The 13,277-nt window shown below is 38.7% G+C and overlaps 1 protein-coding gene across 1 annotated transcript in view; it reads left to right on the forward strand.

Annotated features, from left to right (window-relative positions):
- Positions 1 to 2,698: 2,698 nt before the first annotated feature.
- npr3 (natriuretic peptide receptor 3) overlaps positions 2,699 to 13,277 on the forward strand; it is a gene marked incomplete at both ends in the record, with an annotated part of 35,700 nt that continues 25,121 nt past the window's right edge. Inside the window, one exon of the mRNA XM_083887354.1 lies at positions 2,699 to 3,353. Within this exon, the coding sequence (XP_083743480.1) occupies positions 2,699 to 3,353 (655 nt within the window). The remainder of the gene's footprint in view (positions 3,354 to 13,277) is intronic.

The following is a 13,277-nucleotide window of genomic DNA, read 5'->3' on the forward strand; positions in this document are numbered from 1 at the left end:
CAGAGAGGATGTGACCTCTCTTTGCCATTCACCCCTGCTTCTTCATTAGTTTGTGCGTCAGGTTTGTGTGGGCGGAGCCTCTGCATTGTTAGCTAAACAGTACTGGGTGTGCACACACACACATTGACATCCTTGTTAGAGTGAACTCCAGTGCAAACTCTGATCATCAGTGCCACTCGCACAACTGGTATCCCTTATTTAATTGACGTAACTAGCTTGCGCGGTTGACGTGGAACACTGCTACACACAATGTTAGCTCAACACAGTCTCTGTCACAACCAGGAGCTGTTTTTTTTTTTCTTCTTTTTGCGTAATAATCTGTCATTTCAAAATCAAGTAAAACACCTCCATTCTGGCTGCTGGAGGAACACGGTGGCACAAGATGGCAGCCTCTGCAAAGCAAGGCCCTTGCTTCAATAAAAGTCTTATTCTCAGGCTAGAAAAACAAAAGCTTTTTTTATTTTAAAGCGATTATACACTATACAAACATATGTGTAGTATATCAATAAACATCTGCCAGTAAAACATTTAACACTTTAAAGGCCTGTAAAGAATTATTAGCTTTATTATCAATTAATATGTGTTTTGTTTCCTCTCAGTGATCAGTGGTTTTGTCCATCAAAATATCAACCTTTGTTCCACAAATCTCAAAATGACAGAGTCTATTACTGCATTTTGACCACAAACCACAAAGATTATTCACTTTATTGTCACAGATGAGCAAAGAGGCCAGAACATATTCATATTTAAGTAGTCACACAATTTGATTTTATTATTATAAAAACCGAATAAAGTAAGATTATAGTCATAACTTAATTGATTAACTGTAGCAGCTTTACACTTTGACTTCATTACTATCATCTATCATGGGCTTCATGAATACATAACCCAGAGAGCAGTTGTGTGTTTTTATTTGCGTCCACACTGCAAAACGCTTGACTGCACATTTACAATAAATGAAATGAAATGAAATAAAATATATTTACTGTCTCCTAGATACTGTGATTACCAAAGACTGGGTCGGGGCCAACTGGTAGGTCGCAGGAGATATTTTTTGGGTCCCCCAAACAAATTTGCTGAATATTCCAAACCTTTCATTTCAAAGATGAAGATGTTTTATAAAACATACACAATCATTTTGGAAATGATTTGTTCTCCAATTCTAAATGATATTAGCTGATGTGGATTCGGCTATAAATTGGTCGCAAAATTCATGATTTATATTTTAATTTGGGTCACAATGGTTTAATATCTTTAAAATGAGGTCCCCATGCAGATGTAATTTGGTTTTCACAGGGTCACTCTATCATTTTATGGTCGACTACTGTAACTTAACATGTTGACAACGTTGCTTTATTGTAACTTCACAATTATGCCAAATATTTCTGTAATTTAGCACTTTTTTCCTTTAGAAATACCATATACATACATGTCACCACAACAGTAGCCAAATGTCCTACAGTATATCACTGCTATTTAGCATTATTTCTCCCTCTCTGTAAAGTATAAATGCTTTAAGGGAGTTTTAATAACCACATCTAATTCCACACAGGGTTACTGTATCATTACTGTATTTCATTTTATTATAACTTCACAATTAGGCCAAATATTGATGTAATTTAGAAATATTTCCATTTGGGTTATGACCCAGTGATTATGACATTGGCGATATATGATTGAGGAGCCTTACTAAAGGTGCATTATGTAATAAATCTAAAGCAACTGGTCATAAAATCCTCCTAATATGTCACAGAGACTCAGGAATAATGTTCATATAACAAACTGAACTCACCACCAACAACAGTACAGACAAAATATTCACATTAAAAAAAATATTTTGCAGACTGCAAATCATGTTTATGTTTTGAAATCATGTTTTGGCATGTGGCGCCACTTACTGCCGTCTACCAGTCATTGCAGTCAGTAGCATCTCAGCTGCAGAGCAACCACGGGTTGCCAGTTATGTCAGAAAACAAAACCTAAAAGACCTTGGTATTTTGAATTTGAATGTAGTGACCACATTCTTACATATGGTACCTTTTATATCACATAACATGTCCAGTGTTATGAATAACATATTAGCAATGATATCAGGATATCGTGCAGAGGTTTGGGCTTAAGGGCTCTGAACCCTGAGTAGGCTCATTAAGTAATCTATCCTTATCCAGGTAATGTATTGCATTGGATAAATGACACTTAAGTGTAATTTTACTAACCACATCTGTGGTACTTTCACAATAAAACACAAAATGACGGTATTTCATGGTAAATTACCAAAGTTAAAGCGAGAGAAATGATTCACGGTGAAATTCCCATGAAGAAGAAGTACAGTGAATGTGAGTCGAGTTAAAGCGGCTCATTGTGGAGCTGTGCGGCGGCGGTGCGTGTCGCTTTAAGAAGGAGGTGGGCAGCGCTGCGATGACGCAGGAATAATCCTGAGAAGATGCTTCAAAACTCCAGGCCGGAGCCAGAGTGTGGTGTGAGTGTGTGAGTGTGTGTTTGCGCTGCAGGCTGAGCCGAGCCGAGCTGAGCTGAGCTGGAAGGGTCTGACTGTAGATCCACACAGAGGAAGAAGCAGCAGGTCCACGCACACTCAGACACACACACATACATGCTCTTCACTGTGCGCACGCTGTGCCAAGTGGACGCAACTTTCTTGAAAGAATCATTTTGAATTGGAGACTTGGAGACGCGCGTCATGGCACACTTGAGCGCACTGTGCGTGTGCTTGCTGGCGCTCCTGAGTCCAGTCATGACCACCAGCATCACCGAGGACATAGAGGTGATGGTGTTTTTGCCACAAAATAACTCGTATCTCTTCTCACGCGCTAGAGTTGTGCCCGCGATCCTTTACGCGCAGCGCAGACTCTTAGAGGACGCCGGACTCTACTCCGGCTTCCACTTCAACATCCACTTTGAAAACTCCGACTGTGTTAATGATGCTGTGCTGACGTTAGTGGACAGGTCGTGCCAACGAAAGCCGGACCTGATTCTGGGTCCCGTGTGCGAGTACGAAGCGGCGGCGATGATTCGGCTCGCGTCCCACTGGAACATCCCGGTGGTGTCGGCAGGTGCGCTGGCCGCCGGCTTCAGCAACAAGAAAGGCGAGTACTCGCACCTGACCCGCATCGCCCCGTCCTACATGAAGATGGCAGAGACGTTCAGCGCGATGTTCGAGCACTTCACGTGGAAGAGCGCGCTGCTCGTCTACGAGGACGACAAGGAGGAGCGCAACTGCTACTTCACCATGGAGGGGATCTATCACCTGATGAGCGACTTTAACCTCAAGTCGATTTCCGTGGAGGAGCGACTGGACACTGACAGCATCCTCCAGAACATATATGACACTGAAGGTAACGCACTGTTCTACAGATTACATGCAGTTATATCTCAGACAATCAGTGGTGTGCACAGACATTTCAGGGGCAGGGGCTCAAGTGGAAAAAGGCACCAACCTTATTATTAGTTATATACAGTAGCAAAGCTTGTATTTGCTTGCAAATTATTTATTTTTTACAAAATTACCACATAAAAATTTATTTTTGGAGCATTATTACACAATTTTGAAAGTCCATGCTATGGACAATGTAATAATATATACCATTAGAAACCTAAATGAATAGAAATGCTTTATTTCATGTCGAAAAATATCTACTTTGAAAAGATTATGCCAAGTTTATTCAAGGCGTGATTGAGCCTTACATACACATGTTGTATGAGCTTGCTAATATATAGCTATATATGACTTGAAAGTCCCATCATTCCACTCAAAATGACAATAGATCACCAAGTTATCACAAATATGAAATCATAATGTTGCAGTATCAGGTCAACATCACAGGCAAATTGGTAAATAAACTGCAATATGTGGTTTCAAGCTGTAAAGAAGGACATACATAGGAGTGGATGCCCAAGAAAACATCTTATTTCAAAATCTGATGAGACGTTCCCCAGAGTATATTCTTTAAGTATAGAAGTCCATAAAGACCTGTTTATGTATCCAGTCTCTCATGGATGTATCTTTATAAAGACTTTCACAGTAAATAATGAAGCCTATCAGTTGAAATATAGTCTTAAATGACTAATTAGCAAGTGTGAAATGATCCCGTTAATGTCATTATTGACCCAATTAATTGTGCTTCACAATATTATTGCTATAATTGCTGGTGGAGCTAATAGCAATTAGCGGATAAAGCAATTAGCGGATAAAGCATAAAACGGATAAAGAACAGGCATCTGTGTGTGTGTGTGTGTGTGTGTGTGTGTGTGTGTGTGTGTGTGTGTGTGTGTGTGTGTGTGTGTGTGTGTGTGTGTATGTGTGTGTGTGTGTGTGTGTGCACATGCTGGGGTGAATGGTGCGTATGTGTCACATGGCATTTGTTTGAGAATGATTTTTGGAAAAACTGGCAGCCCTAACAACCACACTTCAAAAAACACTAAACTATTCCTCATTATGAGCCATTACATTCTGGAGTTAGTTCAAAGAGTAGAGCTCACTGTTGTGGCACTTCAAAATAAATCACTAGAACTGTATGGTGGTGAACAAGACAGACATTCCAAGTTACTCTCCTGAAAGATTAATGACGATTTATTCCAATTATGTAAATTCAACCACAGTCAACTTCACACGTCACACAACCAAGGTAACGCCCTCTCGCAAGAACCAACGCTGTTCACCTCTAGACGTATATACTCAACAGCACATGGATCAGACAACCCATCTCTTTATCGACTGTTTTCATCATAAAAGTGAAGATGGTGGATAGAATAACTGGATCCCCACAGATCCAGAGAGACGGTTAGACCACAATGAGCAGAAGAAGATGGCGTGATGGGAACAAATACAAGCAACAGATTTTCTGGTTCTTGGTAAATCATGGACTCAGACTAGATTGACCCACAGCAACATTAACAAAGCAATTACTTACATTTTACTGCCCATTGCTAATGCTAATGTTATGCTAATACAACAGTGACAACAACACTATTTTTAGCCGGTGGACTTCAGAGTTGAATGTTTGTCACAAAGCCAGATTGTGTCCATTTGTTTCCCCTCAGAAACAGGAAGTTGAAGATGTCAGGATACTGCAGGTCTGGAATAATGTCCTCTACACCTGTTAATAAACTCATAAAAACCAAGTTGGATCAACTATAGTCCATTTTTGCGATACATCAGTCAATATTTGTGGACTCTGACAGGTGGAATCTTGCTACATCTTAGGCTTCCAACATGGCGGCTCATAGAAACATAATCACGTGATTATGTTTCTATGAGCCGCTGCATATGATCACTATGAATAGCTGCATATGATCACATCCCTAACCCGGCAGCTGAAAATACACAACAGTTATAGTAACTGATTAGAGGAAATGACTCTAATCAATGACAGGTTAAACAACAAATACCCATCATCAAACAGCAAATCCTCAGGTAAGTCTTTAGTCCACAGGTTATGTCCTGATCGATTCCGTAAAGGATTCCTGGAAAGAACGGATTTGTCTGGTTGCGATTACGGCACATAAAATACATACATAAAATGTTCAATGACTTCCAGAGGAATTTTTCCACGAAAGCAGCTCCACATTTAACCCAGTGCATATCTGCTACTCATTTATTACTGTAAACGTCGTGTTTCATTGGTGCTGCCGCGTTGTGTGTTTCAGTTGAAGACACATTCCACATCCTGCACGTGCAGCACGTCTGCTGTAAAAGGCTGTGCTGTATTAACAGAAAGAGTGAGTTCACGCTGTTTTTATCTAAACCCAAATATCAAACATCTCAGAAGATTAGATGGGAAATACAATCACATGCTTAGTATTTATAATAACTTACATTAAAACAGTGACAAATATATGGCTGTGTTCCTTTTTCTTAACTGCTAGCCCGAGAACTCGGGGGAAATATTCGTTATCACAGTCCAATGAAGTCTCATTTCAGCTTCCGTTGAAATTAAACTTACAGTGTGAATTTAAAGGGAAAAAAAAAGATTTTAGCCACTTGCCCAAAAAAATTCATGCCAGATTAAGTCTACAATACCTTAAGAATATGTTCATCCCTTTATCAAATAAAGGATCTGTCTGTCACCATGTAAATTGCTCACTCCTCTGCACCAAAGTCTCTGAAAAAATGAGGGATTTTACACAGGAGTTGCTGAGTTCAAATGTTATTTGTAGATTTCGGTGTTAGTTAGTTTTAACTACAAGCGAAGCAAACGTAGCAAATGAGACAAAGATAAAAACAAAGATTTCCTGTATGGACTTTGGTGTGGGGAGTGAGCAGTTTTTAGAAAGTGAGAAAAGGAGCAGAAATACAAGCTGGCATTGGTTTTATTAGGTGGGCCTTTTGTTAAGTGACTAAAATCTGTTTTTCCTTGTGTGTTTCAGTGAGCACTCACATGCCCATCTTTATGTAGACTCTCAGCTCAGAGGACATGTTAATTACATGCAGTGTTGACTATGTGTCAGGAATTTATAAACCCACACTTCATCGAACCTGAACTATGCCTTTAATGCATCTGTCCCCAATGAAAGAAATGTACAGTATATCTGTTACATTGATGAAATAGACATAGACAAAACATTTTTTTTTAATCTGGATTAATAATGAAAACATTTCATGTATTCATTACAATCATGTTCCTCTGCAGATGTTCTGAGTAAAGCCTCGTGATCCTTTCCTCATGTAGCAGGAGCTGATGCTGAGGAGAAAACTGATTGATGAGCATTCGCACCCTTCAGCACCAAGACACACTTACATAACACCTCGCGTACTGTTGGCACAGAACATCAAGTCATGTCTGCAGACTTCAGAGATGAGACACATGGCTTAGCTGCTTGGAATTCTTTAGAAGACAGAAAGAAAGTGAGCAAAACAGGACGCCTTCACTCCTGTGAATGATTACAGCACTGACAGCCAAGCAGTAGCTTACACATTATACTAGTGTGGGGCTGACCAATGCATTGTTTTTCAAATCAAAATGTGCTTTTGATAATACTTATAAATATGTGTGTTTGTATGTGTGTATAAGCATATATACACATATATATATATTTATAAATATATATATTTATGTCTGGTAATGATAAAATATAAATAATAATAATGATAAAACAATTAAAAAAGACCCATAAATGAATTACAGAAAAATTAATAATGAAAGTGTAAGTTCATACCAATAAAAAGTAACACAGAAACGGGGTTTATGTCAAAGATATGCCACATAAAAGCAGGACCAGTGACGAACAAAGACATAACTCACTTGGGTTCACTTGCAAACGTGATGGTACTGAACATTTTTTGCGGATATCCAATTGAAAGTGCTTGGGTCGTTAATCAATACCGATACTACTTAGTAGGGTTTGGTACCAAAAGCTGGTACTTTTTGTACTTGGTAATGATTCACGTTGAGCCGAAAGTGGTCGAAGTTTTGACGCAGACAGCGCTCATTTATTTATGTTTATTTATTTTCTGTTCTTAAATCTTCTGAAACTGAAACAGAGAAACTTGAGCAACTGTTTTACAATTGAAAAACATTTTAAAAGTACCAAAATAAGGTACAATTATGGACGGCACCTGACTCTATCATTTAGTCTCTTCTGTAAACTTGTGAAATTAACAAATACTTTTTTCATGCTCATATCACAGCAGATGTGCTGTATAGCCATAAAATATATATTATTGGCGAGGGAGCCAGCATAAAAGTCCATTATTCATTGGACCTGGAGAGTTTCAAAATAAATCAACTGATAAGTATTTATTAATTGGCCAATCATTACACATTATGAAAAGTTTAACAGTTTTAAATGACCTATTTCATGTATTTAATAGTTTAGTTGATGTATTGTTTTAATTTTATTTTAAAATATATAAGATTTTAGAGTGCAGACTCAAGAGACAGACCATAAGTGTTTGATATATATTTATTTAAATGTCACACAGAGTGGTCCTGTTGCACATATATGTTAGTTATGGAGGTCTACTTACATACATTAACTTGTTTTTATGGTCAAAAACCTCCTAGTTGCTGTAACAGAGCCGATTGAAATCCTCTTTTCTGACGGTGTTCTGGAACGGTGGATGCACTGCTCCTGATTATCAAAACATTGTTTAAACAATGTTTAAAAATAGTTTCTTCACGACTCCCCACCGCAGTCCCTTTTATGACTTTGACCCGGAGTCAGACCCAGAGTCAGAAGACACTGTCGCTTGTGAAACACATCCACAACGGACGTTATTCTTCTTTTGTGGTTCAATGTACGCAACCGGATGTGCCCGGACTAGTGCCCGGAGCAGGAGGATCTGCTGTTCAGGAGAACCGCTGTTTATGTAACTATAACGGGATTTTCAGAGATCTCGTTGAGCCCCGAGATTACAATAAACACAGTGTTCTCAGCAATGGTTGAACTGTTTGTTTCGAAACTTCAGGGCTTCATGACGCTGATACACACCAAAAAACAGCGTTAATAGGAACTTCCGGTCGAGTTCCGCTTTAAAAAAAGAAATTAGGTGTATTGTTTGTTCTTGTTAAACTGCATTTTATCATATAAAGAAAAAAAAATCATACTGGACAACCACTATCTGCATCATACCCGGCACAGAAAAATCCGTATTTGACTATTTCTACTTAAACCCCAGTATTTACCCTTCAACTATTAGTGAACCTAAATCATCTGCAAGAATAATCATTCCTCAGGAAATGTAACTGATAATTGCAGTTTGTTAGTCATGTGGTAACGTCATTAGACAGGGTTGTACTGTAGTAGCAGAGGCAGAGAAAAGTAGACTTCTGTACTGGTGTAGCTTAACGTAAAATACTGTATTTGCTTTGCGTTAAAGAGCCAAATGATAAATCTGGTGCCACTGATTTCTCCTCACGACAAAATCAAGTGAAAATCAGTGGCAACGCTGTTTCTCGCTGGGTTGATGAGCATCTTTGTTGGCTCTGGTCATAACAGATCCTTGTTACATCACTTCATATCACAGGAGTGGATGTTGTATAAATTAGCATATATTATACACGCTTAACGCCAAAGAGCCACAAAGAGCACCTGATGGCAGGGAATTAGTATTCCCGGCATGTCAGGTGCTTAACTGCGACGTTTGAAGGGCTCGAGCAGAGGTTGTGCAGCTTCTCAGCACAACTGAGCAGTGTTTGAGAAGAGGCAGGAGGCGTCAGTGGCTCACTTCAGCCACGTTGTATCAGCAACACATTCACATGTGTAAATATGTTAATAAACCAATGCAAACAAAACAGGGTTTTCTCCAAAGTCTCCAGGTCCTCGTCTGGGACGTTGAAATGAGAGATCTCATATTTGACCGTGATGCATTTCTCAGCTTTGCCAACACTAATCATGCAGACAACCTTCAGCACTCTCCGGCCCTCAGATTAGATGTGACTGTGCAGAACACTGCCAGCAATCATGACTGTCAGTGTCGCATTCACAGAACACACCGTCGTACACATGCAGACAACTTTCAACCTGGGTTTTTTTTTTTTCCCTAGAACACGGTGAACGTATACGTTCAAAAACAGTGTGTTCGTTGTTATTTGTCATTAAGAGTCATTGGAAATTTTAGTTCACAGACTTGAGCCAAACTGATCATGGAAACAGTGTCCTTGTCCTCGCACTGATATTGCTCTTCAACAGCAACAGAGTCCTGCTCCACATTGCTGCTACTGTACTATCTCCACTGTCAAAGCTCATGGAAACATTTATGTTATCATTTATTTATTAATTCTTCTGGTCATTGTGTACCTCTGCAGTTTACTGTGGTAAACCCACTCCTTATAAGTCAGTGGTGTTAGCCACTGTATACTAAGATGCAGTAAAACCTGTCAACCTGAGTTCACGGCCACTTTAAATCCATGGAGATCTACGGGTATAATCTCAAGACTTGACTGACCAAACGCCCCCAAAGTTTGTCAACAGGTGGAGAGGACATTATTCCAGACCTGTGGTATCCTCGCATCTGATTAACATCGCTGCATCTTACTCCTGAGAGAGTCACTAAAAGTTTACAAGAGCCTGGAGAGAAATGGACGCGATCTGGCTTTGTGACAAATATTCAACTCTGGAGTCTACCGGCTAAAGATAGCGTTGTTGTTAACCACGAAATCCGTTTGCTTGTATTTGTTCCCATTGCTTCGTCTTCTTCCGCTTACTGTGAGCATGTTTCATATCTGTATGTCTGAACTGCATCGTTTCCCTGCCAGAGGGCGTGACCTTTGTTGCGTGACGTCACCTACGGATGAGATAAATGCATATTTTAAGGCGGTAAAAAGCACTCACGCAAAGTTTATTGTGGTCCATTTCCATTAGCGCTGCACAATTAATCCACCCGCAATTGCAAATGTGAGCCTGCTCAATTATAGAACTGTGTAAAGGCCAGTGATTTACAGTTATAATTTAAATAAATGTGTATGACTGCAAAGGTTGCTACATCATGTGGCCTCACAACCAATCTGTATCAACGCCCACACTTATAAAATATGATGTATGAATCCATGTGAAAGCCCAGGAAAGGAAAGTCAAAGACAGAAAGTCAGCAGAAGCATCTCAAAATAAAACGACGAAACCCTAATTTAGTTTTTTTGATCAAAAATCTGATTAGACAAACCCTCATGTTGAAGGATAAAGAGGTACATATTTTAAAATCCGCATTTAACCTAAAATGTAAATGTTATAAAACTGAAAACCAAATTAGAAAGAAAACATTATAGGTAGTTTAGAAGTGAATCGTTAGGTTGTCGTAGATGTCATTTGAGTCACGTAGAAGAAGACACTTGATGTGTAGTGCTTTAGTTGCCTCAGCCATGAGCAGAAAATTGTTATTATCACACTTATTTCTGCCAAAAGCGTCCACAAGCAGTTAAAAAAACATCCGTCGGCATGTAAAGTAACCTGATTTTTGATTCAGAAAAGGGAGCTCACATATTTTACTTCTGATGTGCAAATTATTAAAAACGATTGAATCAGTTAACCCTTTTCTAGAATAACAATTTAAAATGAAGAAAAAAACACTGAAGTTGTACACGAATAATGAATACATTTGAACAGTATAAAACGTATTTGAAATAACTTTTGTAAAAATGGAAACAGCCGTTTTTTCCAACTCTCTCCTCTCTGGTGACAAAGACACTGAATCGCCAGCTTCCTGCAACAGCGCAAGTGCAAATTACCATAATAACCACACGTTGGCTTTGACGTGCAACTTCTCAGCTTTCAGAAACCTTGGAAATTTTTCGATAGCAGAAAGAACATAGATGAATTGATTGATTGATGAAAGTATTTATGAATCGCGACTGGCCAAACTGCGGTGTAAAGCAGCTTATCTTTGTGCAGTTATTGAACTGACAGACAAACTGACCCCCAACACAGTTATCAACACTGCTGTTTGTTTTTCTGTTGACATCAGGATGTTTGCTTTTCTTATCAACCACCAAGATGTGAACAGAGGTGACGTCATTCGCAGTGCCGTGTGCTCTCTGTCAACTTTGCATGTGTGATTAGTTGGCTAATTATAAAGGCTGATATCTGCCAGTTTGAGATAACTTGCATCAGCCGAGTGTGTGCTATAAAGCTAAAAAAAAAAAAAAACAGATTCTGAAGTATATAGAGTTACCACTGCGGTGATAACCTCCCGTGTCGTTCTGGTTTTCTCTGTGGAGTTTTGTTAAGCCTGGCTCTGTTAATCTGAATTAGATGAGAGTAACAAGTATTATCCAACATAAAAGAACGTAGTGTCACATGTTACATAAAGCGTAACGTAAAGCACAATACACTCTTTTCCAAAGAAAGATATTCTGTTTCTTCTATACATTAAGTGCAATGCTTTTGTGTCATAGTACTTGTAATGTCTGTAGCTTCAAGAGATAAAACTAGGTAAAACTGTGTAAATATTATTATTATTATTTTACAGCTCATTTCTATTGTAACTGAACTTCACATTAAATGTGGTGCTGCGTTCACGTCACGCCGCTCACTCTGCTCTGCTCCAGACGACAGTATAATTTCCTGCAGAAATCCATTTATTTGTTGACCTGTTGTTGTCATGCGTCACTGTGATTGGATCAGCTCTTGCATGTCAGAGTTATGACACTCTGGCTCACTGTGTGTTCATTAATCACCATCCTCAGATTTATTTTCCACTGGGGTCTTTTTTTGTACTTTGCATAGAACCACACAGTCTGTTCAGCCAGGACCTAACATGTATTGCACATGTTGAATGAACTGTGATATCTTCTTCTGGTTTCTGGTCTCTGTCCTGATGTGACAGGCCTCCTTGTTCTTACTCCAGCTCTCTGATGACCTCCAACCCTTTCCCAGTCCGTGTTGTGCGTAGTTTCAGTCTGGTGGTCACAGTCAGCTGATGTTGTCTTTCTTTCCAGTGTTCACTAAGTGTCCGCTTCACCACGATCACATCTCATCACATATGTCACTCCAGTCATAGAGAGGTTCTGTCTTGAGGTTTGAGGGTTGAGTTGCAGATCTTACAGTGGATCACAGTCAAATAACACACTGTATTACGACCTGCTGCCAGATCACCTAATAGAAGTTTTTAGTATCAGTTTTGAACCCTTTCCTTTTCACTTTACTGCATCCATTCACTGAAACACCACTTTCAAACGTTAATGTTCACTACAACTGATACATGTGGCAAATTTTGTTTTCGTGGCATGTCGAGCTAAATTTTTCAAGAATAATATAGTTATAAACATTCTTTCAATAGAAAGTTTCAATAGATAGGGTCTTTCGCACTTTGTGTGCTCTGACTGTAAATATGTCTAACAGATGTGATGTGTCAATGATATTAGTACTACTACTTCTATTATTATTATTATTAGCAGGTGTTGCCTGACAAAAGGCATATTTATCTAGTTAAGGCCAACAACTAACAGCTAAATTAGATAAATTTAGCTAGTTAAGGTTTAAAACTAACTAAATGTAACTAGTTAAACTAGTTACATCTAGCGAGTTGAGGCATACAACTAGCTAAATGTAAACCGCTAAACTAGCTAAATTTAGCTAGTTAAGGCTTACAACTAGCTAAATGTACTTTTTTGTCAGTACATTTAACAGGGAGAACCTGTTAAGGATCGGTTACTAAATTAATTGTCAACTATTTAATCATAAAATAGGTTTGATAGGTTTGACTTTTTTTTAATTGTTCTTTTTTTAAATAATAAAAACGCATTTTCTGATTTTTCAGGTTCTTAAATGTTTAATATTTGTATTAGTTTCTTTGCTCCATATAACATATAATGTATCATTTTTGG

Source organism: Microchirus variegatus (genome assembly GCF_963457635.1).
Source record: "Microchirus variegatus genome assembly, chromosome: 3".
Lineage (NCBI taxonomy): Eukaryota > Metazoa > Chordata > Actinopteri > Pleuronectiformes > Soleidae > Microchirus > Microchirus variegatus.